The sequence below is a fragment of the Verticillium nonalfalfae genome (assembly GCF_003724135.2).
Source record: "Verticillium nonalfalfae strain VnAa140/NRRL 66861 chromosome Unknown scaffold_58, whole genome shotgun sequence".
Classification (NCBI taxonomy): Eukaryota; Fungi; Ascomycota; class Sordariomycetes; order Glomerellales; family Plectosphaerellaceae; genus Verticillium; species Verticillium nonalfalfae.
In genome coordinates this window covers 58,378-75,549 of record NW_021167283.1, presented here as the reverse complement: position 1 = coordinate 75,549, position 17,172 = coordinate 58,378, and the positions used below count along the sequence as shown (strand labels likewise).

The 17,172-nt window shown below is 55.7% G+C and overlaps 8 protein-coding genes across 8 annotated transcripts; 3 read left to right on the top strand and 5 right to left on the bottom strand.

Annotated features, from left to right (window-relative positions):
* Positions 1-24: 24 nt before the first annotated feature.
* Positions 25-860, bottom strand: CWC15 (complexed with cef1p; the record flags this gene model as incomplete). Its single annotated transcript, XM_028641428.1, has 2 exons — positions 25-78; positions 171-860. 2 exons carry the CDS (start codon positions 858-860, stop codon positions 25-27), a joined length of 744 nt encoding a protein of 247 aa, XP_028494527.1.
* A 326-nt stretch (positions 861-1,186) lies between these two features.
* D7B24_007317 (uncharacterized protein) lies at positions 1,187-2,188 on the top strand (the record flags this gene model as incomplete). The annotated part of the gene is made up of 2 exons (XM_028641427.1): positions 1,187-1,350; positions 1,426-2,188. The coding sequence occupies 2 exons, from the start codon at positions 1,187-1,189 to the stop codon at positions 2,186-2,188; spliced, it is 927 nt and encodes a 308-aa protein (XP_028494526.1).
* Positions 2,189-2,607: 419 nt separating this feature from the next.
* ARL3 (ADP-ribosylation factor protein 3) lies at positions 2,608-3,430 on the bottom strand (the record flags this gene model as incomplete). The annotated part of the gene is made up of 2 exons (XM_028641426.1): positions 2,608-3,263; positions 3,382-3,430. 2 exons carry the CDS (start codon positions 3,428-3,430, stop codon positions 2,608-2,610), a joined length of 705 nt encoding a protein of 234 aa, XP_028494525.1.
* A 1,457-nt stretch (positions 3,431-4,887) lies between these two features.
* D7B24_007315 (uncharacterized protein) lies at positions 4,888-5,208 on the bottom strand (the record flags this gene model as incomplete). The annotated part of the gene is made up of 1 exon (XM_028641425.1): positions 4,888-5,208. The coding sequence occupies one exon, from the start codon at positions 5,206-5,208 to the stop codon at positions 4,888-4,890; it is 321 nt and encodes a 106-aa protein (XP_028494524.1).
* Positions 5,209-5,867: 659 nt separating this feature from the next.
* Positions 5,868-6,935, bottom strand: D7B24_007314 (uncharacterized protein; the record flags this gene model as incomplete). Its single annotated transcript, XM_028641424.1, has 2 exons — positions 5,868-6,235; positions 6,311-6,935. 2 exons carry the CDS (start codon positions 6,933-6,935, stop codon positions 5,868-5,870), a joined length of 993 nt encoding a protein of 330 aa, XP_028494523.1.
* A 1,479-nt stretch (positions 6,936-8,414) lies between these two features.
* Positions 8,415-9,305, top strand: D7B24_007313 (uncharacterized protein; the record flags this gene model as incomplete). The annotated part of the gene is made up of 2 exons (XM_028641423.1): positions 8,415-8,566; positions 8,633-9,305. 2 exons carry the CDS (start codon positions 8,415-8,417, stop codon positions 9,303-9,305), a joined length of 825 nt encoding a protein of 274 aa, XP_028494522.1.
* Positions 9,306-11,579: 2,274 nt separating this feature from the next.
* On the top strand, positions 11,580-15,236 carry D7B24_007312 (uncharacterized protein; the record flags this gene model as incomplete). Its single annotated transcript, XM_028641422.1, has 6 exons — positions 11,580-13,038; positions 13,858-14,031; positions 14,118-14,149; positions 14,209-14,326; positions 14,394-14,590; positions 14,643-15,236. 6 exons carry the CDS (start codon positions 11,580-11,582, stop codon positions 15,234-15,236), a joined length of 2,574 nt encoding a protein of 857 aa, XP_028494521.1.
* A 360-nt stretch (positions 15,237-15,596) lies between these two features.
* Positions 15,597-16,909, bottom strand: NPY1 (NADH pyrophosphatase; the record flags this gene model as incomplete). Its single annotated transcript, XM_028641421.1, has 2 exons — positions 15,597-16,291; positions 16,372-16,909. 2 exons carry the CDS (start codon positions 16,907-16,909, stop codon positions 15,597-15,599), a joined length of 1,233 nt encoding a protein of 410 aa, XP_028494520.1.
* Positions 16,910-17,172: the final 263 nt, after the last annotated feature.

Below are 17,172 nucleotides of genomic sequence, written 5' to 3'. Positions count from 1 at the left end.
AAGGGGAGCATCCATGATGCGCATCTACCTGACATACTTGTTCATAAACCTCTTGTGGAAGTCGGACCGCAACAGATCCTGAGAGCGCGTCAGCAGAGGAAGAACCAACCGTTTGTTTGTAGAAAAGATAAAAAAAAAAAAAGAAGAAAAAAAAGAGGTCCGATGCTCACGTTGATAAACTCCTTCTTCCCCTTGTCCTCCGTCCCGCGCGCCTGGTTCTTGAACACGACGTCGTCGTCCCAGCGCCTCTTCATGTTGAAATCGGGCTTGTTCAGCAGCGGGTTGCCCAGCGCTATGTCCTTCTCCCGTGCCGCCTGCTCCTCGGCCGCCCTCTCGCGCTCCTCGCGCTCCCTCTTCTCGGCCCTCTCCTTGCGGATCTTCTCCATCTCACGCTGCAGCTCGGCCTCTTCGTCATCGCTGTCGTCGTCACTGTCATCGGCGTCATCGTCGTCGTCGTCCGCTTCGTCGTCGTCCTCCGAGTCGGCATCGATATCCCGCGTCTCCTCTAGTATCCTCCTCCGCTTGGCGGCGAAATCTTCCTCGTCGGCTTCGCCCCCTTCGCCGCCACCGCCGCCCGGCCCGTCGAAGGGACGCTTGACGCCGCCTGTCGCAGGGGGCGCGTCGGAGGGGGGCGGCAGAGGGGTGCCGTTCTTCTTGGCGGCGTGCGCGGCCTCGGCGGCGAGGAGCTCGGCGGCGAGATCGCGCGGCGCGTCGTCGTCTTCGTCGGCGGCGCCGCCCTGGCCTCGCTGGCGGAACTTGAGCTGGGTGTGGGCGGGCAGGAGGCGCTGGTGGTAGGCCGGGCCGCGGAGGGCCTCCTTGCCGCGGGCGGGGTCAAAGGTCGGCCTGTGGGCTGTGGTCATGTTTCTGGATGGAGGTGGTTCTCGAGCTGGTGGAAGTGTCGAGCTGGTGGAAGTGTCGAAATGATGGCGGAAGGAGGCAGAGTCCAGAGTCAAGATGCAACGCCGATTGGCGGCAGAAAGGTACCTATCCACACTGCCAAGTTAGGTACAGCCCAAAGTACCGCGAGCCGGCCCGTTGCCGCCTGGCAGAATTTTGTCAAGCTCTTTCCGACTCACGCTCAACGGCGAACATCACGCAGACGCAAAGCTTCATCGCAAGGCTCACCACCTCCCAGTGAGAGCAACCTCCCACCTCGGCATCCTGTCCTCCCACCATCGCCGCCAAGATGCCGCGAGAAGCCGAACCCTCGGTCAACGAAAAGGAGTTCATCCTCAAGGCCCTGCATGAAGGCGTCAGGTTAGACGGCCGTCCCTTCGACCAGTATCGCACCATCGACATTTCCTTTGGCGATGAGTACGGCGTCGTCGACGTGAGCCTCGGCAAGACGAGGTAGGTACCACGACGTGCATTGCATCGCCCCCTCCTTTCCTCTGCTTGATGTCCGTGACTGACCAGTCATCCCAGAGTCATCGTCCGCATCTCGGCCGAGGTCACGGTCCCCCACGCCGACCGCCCCTTTGACGGCATCTTCCAGCTCGCCACCGAGCTCTCGCCCATGGCGTCGCCGCACCTGGAGCCGGGCAAGCCCACCGACACGGAGATGCTGCTGTCGCGGCTCCTCGAGAAGACGATCCGCCGCTCCGGCGCCCTCGACATGGAGTCGCTGTGCCTCGTCGCCGGCGCCAAGGTGTGGAGCGTCCGCGCCGACGTCCACGTCGTCTCGCACGACGGCAACATTGTCGACGCCGCCTGCCTCGCCGCCGTCGCCGCCCTGCGCCACTTTCGCAAGCCCGACGCCCAGGTCGAGGGCGAGGACCTCACCGTCTTCACGCCCGCCGAGCGCGAGCCCGTGCCCCTCGGCTGGCTGCACTCGCCCTTTTGCGTCACCTTTGCCCACTTCGCCGCCAAGGACGACAGCAGCCCCGACCGTGACGGTGACGACGTGACGCTGCTCGACCCCGACTGGCGCGAGGAGCAGCTGCGCGTCGCCTCGTGCATCATCAGCCTCAACAAGCACGGCGAGGTGTGCCAGGTGTCCAAGCTCGGCGGCGACGCCGTCGAGGCCACGACGCTGCTCCAGTGCGCGGCCCTCGCGGCCCGCAAGGTCAAGGAGCTGTCGGACCTGGTCGACAGGACGCTGGCCGCCGACGCCAAGAGGAGAGACAAGGGCGGCCTGATGGCTGAGCTGTCGGCGGAGAATGACCGTGTGGCGGGGGGAGGCCTGTGAGCACGAATCAAAAAAAAAAAAAAAAAAAGAAAAGAAAAGAAAAAAGTGAAGTCTTCAAGGGCAAAAAAAAAAAATCAATGATACCCCAGATCTGGATTATCCTGTCTACATGTTTGTGAATATCTTGTTTGTGGCAGGTCATTCTATGGTCTGCACGCGCCGGGACGCTCCATATGTTTCCCACACTCTGTAAATGCTCGCTCCAAGCGCCCAACGCCTGGGAAAGAAAGTAAAAAAAAGGGGAAGAAGAAAAAAAAGTCATCATTCGTGATGCTCTTCTCCGTCGTGCTCTTCTCCGTCGTGCTCTTCTCCGTCGTGCTCTTCTCCGTCGTGCTCTCTCCGTCGTGCTCTCTCCGTCGTGCTCTCTCCGTCGTGCTCTCTCCGTCGTGCACCTCTCCGTCGCACACACCCCACGCCCGCTACCTCATCACAGGCGGCCGCGACTCCTTGTTCCACTTGACCCTCGACCGCACCCACTCGACGGCCTCGCGGACGCCCGTCCCCGTCAGCGCGCTCACGGGCAGGACGCGCGAGTCGCGGATGCTGCCGGCCTGCTCGCCCTCGAAGACGCGCTTGACGAGCCCCTCCTTGATGCGCACGACCTCGACGCAGTCCTCGCGGTCCTGCTTGTTGGCGAGCACGAGCACCGGCACGCCCTCCGTGTCCGAGTGGCGCAGCACGTCCTCGAGCACGGCCTTGCACTCGGCGAGGCGCCCGTCCTCGTCCTCGCCGCCGCCGCCGCCGCCAGCGTCCTCGCGGCCGGGCTTGGCGTGGAAGCCGCCGCGCTCGTCCTCGACGAGGTGGCCGTCGCCGAGGTCGGTGCTGTCGAGGATGAAGACGATGGCGTGGGCGCTGGCGTAGTAGCTCTGCCAGAGCTTGCGCAGCGACATCTGGCCGCCGACGTCCCAGATCTTGAGGTACATGTCCGGCAGGTCGATGGTCGACACGTTCTGGCCGACGGTCGGCACCGTGTTGAGCTTGGGGTTCGGGTGCGACGCGAGGAAGAGGGACTTGACCTGCTCGTGGAAGGTCGTCTTGCCGGCATTGTCGAGGCCGAGGAGGATGACGGAGTACTCTGGTCATGTCAGCATTGGGTCGGTGCCGTAGCCGCAGGGGCTTTGCGCCGCGGGCCATGGACGAGAGCCATGGACGCGAGCCATGGACGCGAGCCATGGTCCCAAGGGCTTGCCCACCTTCCTTGCTCGTCGCGAGCAGATAGAGACTCTTTGCCAGGTGGTACATCTTTGGCGGTGGGGAGGTCTCTGTCGGACCGGGACCAGGACCTGGACCTACACCTGCGCCGTCGGAGGGTTTCGTGGTGGAGTCGTGGGATAATCGTGGATGCGCTCAGCAAAGAGGCATTGTTGCAGCTCTGGTACTTTGTTGCACGCGATCTGTCAATGCGATGGTGTCTGTCAGTTGGTCGTGGAGGGGGGATCCGTGCGTGGGTGGCAGGGGCAGGCACGCAAGCACTTGCTTGGCCTGCAGTCGCCTGTGGCTCCACTGCGTTGTCGAGCCTCGCTGCTGAATGACATGAACATGAACACAAACACAACCCGATATGCACAACGTGGCATTTCTGAATGTTCTGCCATCTTAAACCAGTCCAAAGCAGAGGCCAGATGGTATCTGCCGACTTGTCGACAAAATTACTGACCTGGTGGAGCAGGACTGCCCATCAACTACACACCCTCCCTCCACCTCCCTCCATTGTCTGGATCACTCACTCTGCCGTCGCAAATTGTCGAGTCCCCCTCCAGTCGTTGTGGGGTTTTCCTCTGAGACGTGACACTCTCTACGACTGTCCAGCAGGACGAACTCTCTGGCCGTGGAACCGTATGGTTTCGGTCTTCACTTGAGGATGCCGTGAGCCAGCGAACTTGAGCCTATCCTCGCAATGACATCCTAGCTCTCCGGCTCATCGCTTTTCCAGAACTAGGGCCACGTCAAGAGGGAGAATGACAAGAAGATCGTGACCGGAATGATGAGAGATATCGATCAGCGGCGCGGGGTCACTTACTGATGATGACCAGTGTCATGCATTACAGCCATGAACATGTCGTCTATGTATGTTACTGGTGGTGTTGGTCCTCCATGACATGTACACTACAATAGCTATTCACAACCTCGTGCTCACTCGTCCATCGTTTCATCTCCCATTTGCGCATCATGGCCGACAAAGAGCGCAATCATTGCTCGACATGAGTGCGGAATGCCCGGTGACGATCGCTGGCGCAACGCAGGCTGACAACCACGGGCAGGGAGTACATCGAGCACCGTCAGTGCCCTCCTCTCCTCGGAGACACCGTCAGCGTCAAGCGAGAGCAAGGGACGAACTGCAGCAGTGAGAAGCCCCTGGCCACGCGCACGAGATCAAAAATATGCGATTTGGCACCTTGACCGAGTAGGTGGAATTCTTGCTATTTTCCCAATAAAGAAATGGGACAGGACAATGTTGACGCGGAAACAAACTGCATCGACGAGAGTCTCTGTCAGGACGCAGCAGAAATCAAAAGTTGGCCCTGTTGAGCCAAGGAGACGCACGTCATGGGGTATGTGCTTGACATTGTAACGGGCCAAAACCGCGAGGTCGTTCCCCGTGCCAGTGTGGCGAACGATGGACATGGCTACGATACATAGAGGCACTCCGCCCAAGGTGTTACTGCCACTGGCGCACAAGAATTGCGTTGGAGTAGAATTCAAGCCTTGCCTGCACGGCCGTTTTCGAACCATTCCCTGAGGTCCCTGATTTCCCCATCTTGCAGACCAGGAGTGTTGGTGCCGTGGAGGGAGATGACATGCGTCACCAGGCTGCCAGACCTCTGCGCTTCATCGGCGTACCCTTTGGAGTCGAGAATCTCCTTTGCCCGACTTGGGTCTTTGACGTAATGTTCGAGGAGATTGAGCTCCTCGACATCGAGGACGGGCTCCGGGTCATTATTGCGGGCGATGATCTCATGAGCGAGCGTGTGGTTGGCCATCATTTCTGCCCCCGAGGGGCCTGTGTAAGCGGTAGACATGGTGAGGGTTTGAAGCTTTCACTGCAGGCCTTTGATGATTCTTTGCGTCGCGATTTTTGAGGATGACGCCTTGGCGGTAAGAAGCTGCTGCCCGTCAAGCGGCTCTTGTAATTTGTGCTCTTCCACGTCTGCCTAATTTAATGACATTACTCGACACACCACCCCGCACCAACAGAAGGAATATTTGTGGCCCAGAGGAGAAGGTGGCAAAAGTACCACAAGCCTCACGAAAAGAGAGTCCACTGTGGCATTACCTAAAATGATATGTCCATTGCTTCGATCCTACGTGGCTGACAGCTTGCAGAGCGACTTCTGGACAGATAGACGGTTCAGCTCTCACTGTCAATGGACACCTTGAATATCGCCATCGTCAGCTGTTCGTTGCCCATGGCCACAAATACAGCACGGCATAACATCCGCTACGCTGCAAAAGGAGACAAAAATTGAATGCCAGTTCTCAATCTCAGTGCATGGAATGTCATCTGCCGCCTAGTCATGACTCGCCAAGCAACATCGATTCAGCTTCATGAACTTTAAAAACTTCATCATAGTTATCGATTCCTATATACAGTCGTGAAACCTAATCAAAAGCGGCTAAGCCAGGGCAAAGGCGGCCTACTGAGTAGCACCTAGGCAAAAGTGACCTCCATCGCAACGTTTCACATGTACGAAGCGTCATAGTAACCCTTGCTAGCATAGCTGCTCGTCAAGATGGTCGAGATCGACACGGCCGACGAAAGGGCCTTGGAAAAGCTCGCTCGGGTGCCCGAGGCGCCGGCACCCGTGTTCTGGTACTCGCCGTACGCGACATTGCTGGTCCTCTCATCGCCTGTGTTCCAGACCGACCACCCCGCCGAGTTGATGACGGACGACATTGTCGTCTTCTGGAACGCGACACGGGAGTAGGCGCCCCACGGACGGCCGAGATAGTACGCCCCAGCGCTCACACTGTTGCCGGAGGCAGCAGCGATGTTGCAGTTGTTGAATACGTAGTATGATGGGTTGGACGAGGAATCACGTCCGTTGGCTAGCAAACTTGTCATCAGCCTCATGTGCGTGGATAGTTTGGCCGGGGCATGTCATCCCGATGGTGTGGTCTTACCAGTGATCCAGCCCTTCGAGGCACTGAGAACGCGGAGGTCGCACTTTTCGAACCACGCAGAAGCCTGGCGGCCAAAGATGAAGTCCGTGGCGCCCTGGATCAGGGAGCGCGAGTACAGCTGGTACCCGGTGTTGCTGAGGAGCGTGTCCTGGAAGCCGGTGAAGGCGCACCCGTAGTAGCCGCTGTCGGCGTAGGCGCTCAGGGCGATGGCCTGGCTTCCCTTGCCGTACGTGTTGGCGACGTTGACGTTGTACAGCTTGAAGTTGTTGGCTTTCACGCGCAGGGTGCCAGTCTCGTCGTTGTTGAGCCCGTCCTTCTGGCTCTTGTTCGCCGTAATGGTGACTTTGTTTCCTGCGTAGCCACTGGTGTCCGTGCTGTAGCCGTAGATGGTCAGTTGAGCGCTGCGGCTCGGGACGAGGACTTGCTCGGCGTAGGAGCCCTGGTTGATGAAGATGCACTGTGTGCCCGAGGACGACGTTGACAGGGAGTTCACAGCAGCCTGGATCGTCCCGAACTGTCCACTGGCCGGAGATTTGCTGACGGTAATGCACCCCGATGGGGCTGAGGTCCTCGTGGCAGCTTGTGCTGCAGCAAGCAGAGTGCAGAGAGCGGCAAACGTCTTCATCGTGCTGGAATTGACTGTCAAACAAGGTAGGCCAGCGTTAACGTTCTCAGGCCGGTTGCCCAGAAGCAGGAGCCAGGAGAATCAGGCTTGCCCATCTTATATCTCAGTTCATGGACTCAGTCTATTGACCATGCCTCTGAGGCCATCCCAGCTGACCACGTCTTTCGCGACCATCAATGGCTTTACCAAGCTTTCGTTGGTGCAAAAACCAGGAACCAAGTGACATCTCTCCAGTCCCAAAGGGGTTAAAGGCATGATCACCTCCCGAAGTGCTACCCTACCCCTGTGAACATGCTTCATTCCATGCCGGTAATTTCAGAGAAATAACTGCGGGGTGGTTTGAGGGTGACGCTAAATGATGGGGTAGCCCGGCATGCTGTGCAGCATTCGGGCACACGCCCGTGGTGAACGGGTTCTCTCATGGCCAGCATTGGCCTACCGCATACAATTCGCCTGCTTGAAGTGTGGATGGCACTTTCTTCGGCCTGTATAATCCTTTCAGCAGCGTCGATTGTTTTCAATACCTTGGCCACCTGGCCGTTGTCCACAAGTGGACGCATCTCCTGAGACACCGCGGACGAGTCGAGACAGATCCGCTCCCCCAGAAGGTGATTGTCTCCAGAACAAAGCGAATGAGATGCCAAAAACGTTTTCAGTGCACTCGATATCCTCTTAGCTTTTGTTGACGGATTGAACCTCCATAAGGTCTTGGTTTCGCTAGCCGTCTTGCAGGTATGGCAGTCACAAAGCTCTATGGCCCTGAATCTGAGACATCGAGAAAGAACTCCGAGTTGAACGAGAAACGTTAAGCAATTAATCTTCGGGCGAATGGATCGGCTTAGTATTGTTCCCTCATAAAATGTCCGAAACGCAGCTTCGGAGTTGGACGTGAGAGTCCAAATGCACCGTGCTCGATGTGTTCCCAACTTTCCAACCTCTCGTTCCGTGTCTGCTTTCGGGAAACACCTCGTTCGGGGACCACTTGCAGGGTTCAGTCGACGATCTCTTCGGTAAGCTGTTCTGCAGGCGATTGCGTGGTGGCGGCAATGCGAAGAGCTCCTTGACAAGATCGACCGCGTTGAGGCCGGACGTACGGATGGCAGAAATGCAGCAGATTTACCATTCTTTAGGTATGATTCGTTGCATATCACCTAAACATGGAACTCTTCAACTCAACGAGATCGTGCCGCGGTTGCCGTTTTGCGGGGAATCCCTAATTACTTTGCTTCACTCGCCAGATGTCTTCGGGACATTTATGCCCACCAATGATGAACTATTTCGTCAACCCCGCATGGTTCCTTGTATGCCCCCTTTATGGAGAATGTCTATCGACAACAACAGATCGGGTAACCGTATTTATATGCACGATGGCTTCACAAACTCAATGTGATACTGGCTGGATGAGTCTTGGTTATTACTAGAAAGCCAGCCATCGCTCTCGCCCAGTCTCGTCTAATTCGAAACATTGTGCTGCTTATCATGCTTCTCTCCGTACTTCTCGCCACAGCGGCTCTTGCACCCAGCTTCGCTCTGGCTGCACCGCTTTCTGTGGAGCCAAGGGCGACCACGAAGATATTGATATCTTCCGATAGCACGACCGCCAACTATGCCACTGGAAATGCTTTGCAAGGGTGAATGACAATCAGCCCAATAAAACAATCTCTCTCAACAATACCAAGTGCTAACCCACTCTCCAGATGGGGCTATTATCTGAACACTTACACGACACTGGACGTCCGCAACTTGGCTAGAAACGGGCGCTCGACTCGGAGTTTCATCAACGAAGGCTTGTGGTCGTCTCTGTTGGCCTCGACGGCCCAAGGCGACTATGTGCTCATAGAAATGGGCCACAATGACGACGGCGACCCAACGGCTGTCGGAACGACAGCCGCTGACCGTGCCACGCTGCCAGGCATAGGCGAAGAAACCAAAGTCGTCACCACGAGCACCGGCGCCAAAGAGACCGTCCACACTTTTGGCTGGTACCTGCGCAAGATGATTGCAGATGTCAAGGCCAAGGGCGCCACGCCCATCATCTCCGGCATGGTCAACAGAAACTACTGGAATGGCAACACGCTGCGGACCGACTGGCCGTTTGCGACGTATGCTCAGCAGGTGGCCAAGGCCGCGGGTGTCGAATACCTCGATCACACAAAGTACTCCGTCGCGCTCTTCCAGTCTTTCGGCCCGACAAAGGCCAAGACGTATTTCCCCAACGACAACACCCACACCAACTGGGACGGCGCAAAGCTCAACACGCAGACGTTTGTGCGGAGCGTCAAGTGCAAGTGCGGTGGTACAAGCAAGCTGGCCCAGTATCTCAATGCCGCTGCCAATGCTCTTCAGACACCGGCATGCCAAGCTTGCTAGCTTTGGGCCCAGGCATGCATCCTCAAGTACTTTGTGTAAAAACAGCATTCAATTTATGTCTGATATTGCCACGATGAAATTGGAGAGGATATATATTTGGGTGTGGTTAGTTTATGGAAATTCCACAGTTCCAAGTTTTCCACCAGTTTCGGTATTTACTATTCGCTTCAATGAAGCAATTAATCCTAAGACCCGGTCAATCGTTTGAGTGCCAGGATGCCTTATAAGATTGCCGGGCCACGGCTGTGGCTTAACCGCTTTGTGGAAGGAGTGTGGCGCTGCATGATTCCGGTCTTCGAGTGTCTCGCTGGGATAAAGCCTTGACTGTATGAGTACTAGATAAAGAGGACAGAGATCACGTGGATCCCTGGTCAGAGGTCTGAGGCACTCGGCCGTCCCTTTAATGACGAATTCAACTTTGTGTTTGACTGCTATCCCAAGGAATGGCTAATCCTTACTTAATAGGTACTTGACCACGCACAGGGTAATGACTAGACGCCTTTCCGACAATGTCAGACCCCGCGGTCTCTTAGTCATTAGAGATTCTGACACAGTACACACCCTTTTACTAAGGCTCAAGTCGTCATCAAAGGGATAACACCTTATTCAATGGTGGACCAGTCTCCACACTTGCCAGGATGATTGTGGCACCACGTCCAAGGGTTGCCAAAGTGTAAGCAGCGGTACTTAGTAGTCGACGACTTATCGGCTATGTATGAAGTCAGATTTAATTATATAAGAGACTGTAGAGATATTTCGCATACGCTGGCAGTAGATAGAGGCGCCAGAGCCCGTATCACAGGGGCAGCAATCAGTGTTCTTTCTGCATTCACCTTCGAACCATTAGTCAGGGTAAGAAGAAAAAGGTAAGAATGAAGAATAGTTAGTAATTCTAACGTACCACCAAGGCCACGAAGTTCATTTGCACTGGCAAGCGCAAGAAGCAGAGTAATGGTGGTAGCTGTAGAAAACTTCATGATGATTTAGAGGAACTCGTTAGAATAGGTAGGGTAGTATGTCTGTCAATGAAGAAAAGAATTTCAAATTGAAAGGGATCTTTGAGGCCTGATATAGCCTGTGAGCTACTCATGATTTTTATCTCACTTCAATTAAAAGCCCTCTTACTACTATGTTAATTATCTTATTTAGAAGTATAAACTCTAAACTATTATAATTATATATTCAGGCTATATAATGCATACTTACTTACTGTACTTATATAGGGTTCATGGCCTAGATAGCAGAGTTATAAACTGCGTAACTATTACGTATCTATTTAAATATATAGGGTTAATAGCCTATATAATAGAGTAATGAACTGCGAAGACCTAGCCTTATAGGCGTAACCTCTAGCTAATCCAGAGACCCTGAGTTAGCTAGACCTTTTAGTATAGACGCTATACTGCACTACTCGCATTTCGTATCACTATATAACGACTTTATTTATATGTTATTATATTATATTTAGCTTGAACTCTCTATCCTTTTCTCTAGTCTATAAGTAACTTCCTGTTAGATTCAAACCACATATAGTACGTACTTATTATAATAGCTAAATCTCTAGTATAGCTAGTACTGGATATAGTTCTTAAGGACTACGTAGGTATCATGCTTGGGGCATATAATTAAGGCTATATAAATATTCTATCAGTGTAAGGTGAATAGATTGCTCCACCTAGGTAGGCAGGCTACTAAGGCTTATATAGATAACAGGGGCACGTGCCTATCGATCAGGCCATGTTCGTAAACTGGTCAGGCCATGTTCGTAAACTGGTCAGGCCATGTTCGTAAACTGGTCAGGCCACGTGCCTCAGGCAGGTCAGGTAGGATAGGCCACAGAACAGGCCAGTCCATTCCATTCGTATTGTATAGTATAGTAGGTCCTTTCTTATCTTATAACATGATGAGTATGCAGGGCATTATTCTTACGGCCGTCCTAATATTAGAATGCTGTGGACTTCTACATGTAAGACAAAGAAGTGCTGTTGGAGGGGTAACATGATTCACGCCAAAGCAGCATGTTACCCAACTTTTTAGATCCGCCATCCGCTGCTTGGTACAACGAGCTCGGCGTCATTCGGACCGATGTTTCTATAGTCTTTCTGGGTGGCCGATGGTTACCCGGTTTGCGGATGGGCTCATGCATTTGATCCCAGCAGAGCATCTTCACCCTGAACTTCAAAGGATACGTCCTGACTCCGCGTCCGCAGCGTGCGACCACAATCACTCGTCGTTGATACACAGCGACAGGCACTCCCACAGTAAGGGCTTCAAATGGCGGACCCGCCTGTTCCCGAGGACCAAAAGGTCGACAAGGTGTATGCCACAATCTTCAACCCAGTGTTTGCGCAAAAGGCCGAAAACCTGCGGCCAGCCCTTCACACATGGGACGTCAAGCCCGAAGAGGTCATCACCTTCGGACCAGATGAGGCAGCCTATTTCAAGGTACGACCAATTCACCGAATGTCGATTGAGGAGCTCGCCAACAGGGCCTGGGGTAAGGGTGAGGAATTCATACTCGACTTTGGCTCCCACAATGTCGGCTACGTCTCGTTTCACCTCGGCGCCGAAGGGCTTAATATTGACGCCCCGGCACGGCTGAGACTCACATTTGGCGAGATACCATATGACGTTACAGAGGAGCTTCACCCATGCCGGTCATGGATCAGCACCAGCTGGCTCCCCGACGAGGTCATCAATGTCGATTGGGTGCCGACAAATGTGGCGATACCGCGGCGCCATGCCTTCCGCTACCTGCGTGTGCAAATATCCGACACCTCGCCCAAGTACAAGATCAAGTTCAGCGGGATCGTGACACGATCAGAAAGCGCTGTGCCGTCGGGCCATCCCGTAGAGCCGTGCTTCGTCCCCGAGACCAACGATGACGATGCTAAGCTCCTGAGACGCATCGACGCGGTGAGCCAGAACACGCTGCGCAGCTGCATGCAGACAGTCTTTGAAGACGGGCCCCGGCGAGACAGACGGCTTTGGAGCGGTGATCTTCGGTTGCAGGCGCTCACAAACTACTGCACGTTTGGGGACGGCGACCTCGTCAAGCGGTGCCTTTACCTGTTCGCGGCAGTGCCCCGTGAGGATGGGTCGCTGCCAGCGTGTGTATTCGAGAAACCGACGCTTTCGGCTGCTACAGACTACATTATCGATTACGACGTGCTCTTTGGGTCAATTGTTGATGATTATTGCGAGGCAACGGGAGATCTCGACACGGGACGCGAGCTGTGGCAGACGGTTCTCGGCAGCACAAAGGCGGCACTGGCACATATCACGGAAGAGGGTATCTTCTCGTGCGGTGCTTCGAGCGGGTGGAAGTTCCTCGACTGGGCTAAGGAGCTCGACCGCGATGCTGGCATGCATGGTCTCGTCATCTTCGCGCTGAAAGCGGTCAACCGTCTCGCGGGTCGACTGGACGAGGCGGCGCCATACGAAAATACAGTGGCTCGTCTCGTGGCCGCTGCCGAGGGCGGGTTTTACGACAAAGATAGGAGAGTGTTCGTCAGCGGGCCGCAGGCGCAGGTATCCTGGGCATCGCAGGCTTGGATGGCACTTGCTGGGGTCATGGACCCAGCGACGTGCAAGGCAGCGATTTTGAAAGCCATGGCAGACGCGACAGCAGTCAGGCCGATAACGCCGTACCTGTACCACCACGTCGCCGAGGCGCTGAGCGTGGTGGGTGGCGAAGAGGAATGTCTTGAGCTAATTCGCGAGTACTGGGGTGGTATGATACGGGCAGGCGCCGACACGTCTTCTGGGAGTGTTTCGATCCGGAGGATAGTCGTAGCAGTCCATATGGCGACTGTCATAACAACAGCTACTGCCATGCGTGGAGCTGTACACCGAGCTATCTATTGAGGGTCAAGCTGAAGGGGTGGCTGGAGCAGCGGTCGGGTGTACAGCCAGAGGCCTAGCGTGGCAGAGCAGTTTTGTGTGAATCGGACTTGTCGGTTGCTCAAAGGCCTTGGCGGTTTGATGTCAGGGCTCTATGATAACACCTGGATGCATGTTTGATGATCTGACCTCAAAACCAAGGAACAGTCCGACATGTGACGGTGAATTTGATGGAACAGAGACGGGGTTCTCAGAGCCTGCCAGATTGACTGAGGTGAAAGATTGTTGCGCGGTGACGCTTGCGGAGCTTCTCCTCCACGTCTTACATCACGTTTCGTGCTACCTGATTTATGCCTTACCTAAAAGGGGGCCAGGGCCCATGGCAAGCAGGTGCTTGTTTGTTGGCACTTGCCATGACGCGACCGGTCAAGTATGTGGATAGCTGCATTTGCTCATGAGCAGCGCCTTCCCTTGATTTGATCGAGATGTTGTGTGAACCATATGACGATGCGGGCACGTCACTGACGGAAACCCCAATCGCTCAGCCGCTCTTGCTCCAACTTTTGTGTTACAAGTCCATCCGTTGAAATAGATAGCATGAGCGACTGGCTTTTCTTCTTTTTTCCTGCACTCTCACCTTTTTCCATCTCACTCCATCGAAACGAGCTGAAGTCATCACGAGTTGCACCTACCACCAATATGGACACAGTCATTCCCGGCGACATTGCCGATCAGCACGCATCCAATACCCAACGCAGCCGCGCGAGGATCCTCAATGAACACAAGCGTCGTGTCGGCAGCAATGAGGATCAGGGATCGACCCGTTCGCTGAGAGAAATGAACGAAAGTCACGAGGCCTCGGGTCCACTGAGGGAGATCATAAGTAAGTGTCTCATAGATGTCGACTGGATCATGTCTGAATGTGCTGGTATGTTTCTCAAGGTTTTGCTGACGCTGTTGAACATGAAGACCAGCAGGACAGTCTCTATAAGTACATTAACGTAAGACAAAGACTTCTTACAACTCTTTCCAGTCTCGTGACAACACTGACAATCTTCAGTGGGAGGACCCCCTGAGGACTCTGGGCGCATACTTTACTGCCCTTACTGCTCTGATCGTCACACACTATTATCCATGGACGCAGCTTGCTCTAAAGTATGGCGCCATCAGTCTTGGAGGTACGCATTCCAGCTCTTTCCCACCTTCCGATTCTTCGACTAGCTTCTGACCCCCTTCGTCCAACAGTGGTGTCCGTCACCGAGTTTGCAAACAGGCAGTTCACGTCCCAGACCCTTCTCTCGAGGTTGCGACCCACCGAATATCGCACCATACCCGAATCGACGCTCAACGCGACTCTGAAGGATGTTCATGATTTCGTCCAGTATGCCATTGTCAAGCTCCAGAAGGTCGCTCTAGGCCAGGAACTCGACCGAACGTTTGCCGTACGTCTTCTGCGCGAAGAGAAGAAGCAATTTCCAAGCTGACGTACTTCAGGCCTTCCTTGTCATCACCAGCATCTACTTCCTGAGCGGCATTCTGTCGCCTTTTGGCTTCATCATCTTGGGCCTGACCTCTCTGTTCGTCGCTCCGCTCGTTACGTCCGCACGAGGCCGCGAGGTGGCTCGCGATGCCAGGGTTCAAGCCGAGAAACTCGGAACTGCTGCCGCCGATAATTCCAACGCGCTCGCGAGCGGCGGCAAGGCCAAGTTGGCAGAGGGTTCTGCCAGGGTACGTGAGTCAGCTGCCGGCGTGCAGCAGCGCGTGGGAGGTGTTACGCAGGCAACCAGTCAGACGGCTGCGGATCTGACAGGTCAGGTCCGCGAGACGGTGTCACACACGGCCGAGGATGTGAGAAAGCTGCCAGAGATGGGATCCAATGCGCTGAGCTCGACATTGGCAGGTGATGATGTGGCAGAGAATGGCTCGGAACACTACACACACGAGGCTTCGCCTCTAGGCGACAGGCGTCCCGCCCCAGACATCGACTTCACCACGAGGTACCCTGAAGTGGGGCAGGGCGAGGACGAGAGGTTCGGTTCAGTTCCTGGAACGGTTTCCAAGGTCCAGGTCTCGGAGGAGACGGCATGATCTGGGTCCGGAAGGGGACCGCACACTTGGTGTGTAATACGCTTGAAGGCAAGAGAAAAACGAAAGTGATGAAGCTTGAAACATGAGCGGACGTGTGGCAACAAAATCAGCAAGTTCATGCGAGTCAATATCCAATTCTTAAATCTGTGAAATTTGTATCCGACACATCAAGCCGAAGCCCAAGACCACGCTCAAGCCCTCGAACACACTGATATGCACTCCTGCGTCAACTGACGGAATCGTCCATTGCTTTACCATGGCATTCAAAATGTCTATTTCTATTAAACGGACAGAGTCTACAGAGATCGCAGGAGTGGTTTCGCTTCAAGACCAGAGTCTATTCGTTGAGAGAGTGTCCCCCTAAATCTTCGACGCATCCGTCGCCGTCGCGAAGCCGTCGACGACCGCCGTCAGCAGCCTGTTGGCAATGGCCGTGTGCGGCGGCAGACGCAGGGTGCCCTCGACGTACCCCTCGGGCGCGGGCTCGCCGAGCCCGCCGACGCCCGACTGCAGCGCCAGACGGACTTCGTCGACGGGGTACCAGTTGGCGGCCTCGAGCTCGGGGTCGTTGCCGAGGTCGATGGCCTCGCCGTCGGGCAGGGCCTGGGCGACGGCGCCGATCATGAGGCTGGCCGGGTAGGGCCAGGGCTGGCTCGAGTGGATGGCGACGCGGCCGACGCGGACGCCGCTCTCCTCGAAGACCTCGCGGCGCACGGCGTCCTCGATGGACTCGCCGGGCTCGAGGAAGCCGGCGAGGGTGCTGTACATGTGGGGCGGGTAGCGCTTCTGGCGGCCGAGGAGCAGGCGCTTGCCGTCGGCCGAGATGACGGCGGCGATCATGGTGGGGTCCGTACGCGGGAAGCTGAGGTTCGATATGCCGGTGCGGGTGGGGCAGTCGGCGCGCGGGGTGCCGGAGGCGGCGGTGGCGCGGTCCGTCGGCGGGCAGATGCGCTTGAAGCCGGCGTGGCCTGAGAGGGTGCGCGCGCCGCAGCCGCCGCAGAACTGATTGCGGGCGTTCCAGTCAATGGTGGAGCGCGCCTGGGCGTAGAGGGCAGCTAGAGGGGGGGGGGTTTCTGGTCAGGCCGGGCTGTTTTGCTAGCAACGTGTACCAGACACACACAAAAGAAAAACGTACCTGATCGGGCATCGAGGGAGAGGTGTATCCTCGCCTCGAGGAATTTTCTGCCACGAGCCTGCTGCTCGTCGATGAAGGTCTGAGCAGCGGCAGCGTAGGTGCCGTGGGGTGTCACGTCGACGGCGAAGTAGGGGCGGCCCTTGTGACCCTTGTACTCGAACGGGACGCTGCCGTCATCGAGGAGACCGAGGAACAGGACGACGGGACGGTTCTCGTTGGAGTCAAAATTCTTGATGAGATCGTCCTCCGAGGGTCCAAAGGGGTCCTCGCCGGTGACCGGGGCGAGGTCCTTGTACGTCAGAGGAGACAGCGTGTTCGGGTCATCGACCAGGGGTGTGAGATTCTTCAAGGCGAGGAAGCGAGTACCCTCGAGCTGAAAGGCCGTCCTGAGAAACCCGAAATCGGTGCGCAGCCATGACAGGCGGTTGACGGGGTTCCCAGCAAAGTAATTGATGGTCTCACGGCCAAACTTCTTCGACAGCGACGACTGAGGGTCATCCAGCGGCGGGAGAAGCTGAGGGGCGGCGTGAGGAGCCATGCCGAGGTATGTTTTGGCGGGAGCGGTAAAGCCGGAGGCGAAAGAACGATGGAGGCAGCGGTTCCACGGTGCCCTGGTGCGCAGGGCAGTGAGCAGGATTGGGGACGCAATGGTCGTAGTGCTTGCTGTTGGACGCTTGTGAGAGGAGAAGAAGGGCACGGGAGGGGAGGGTTTATGGAGGATATGTCACGGAAGGCGGAATGTCGTGATGGGCGGCGGTGGTTGTGAGTTGTTCGAATGAGAGGTGAGTGCTTAATAATCCA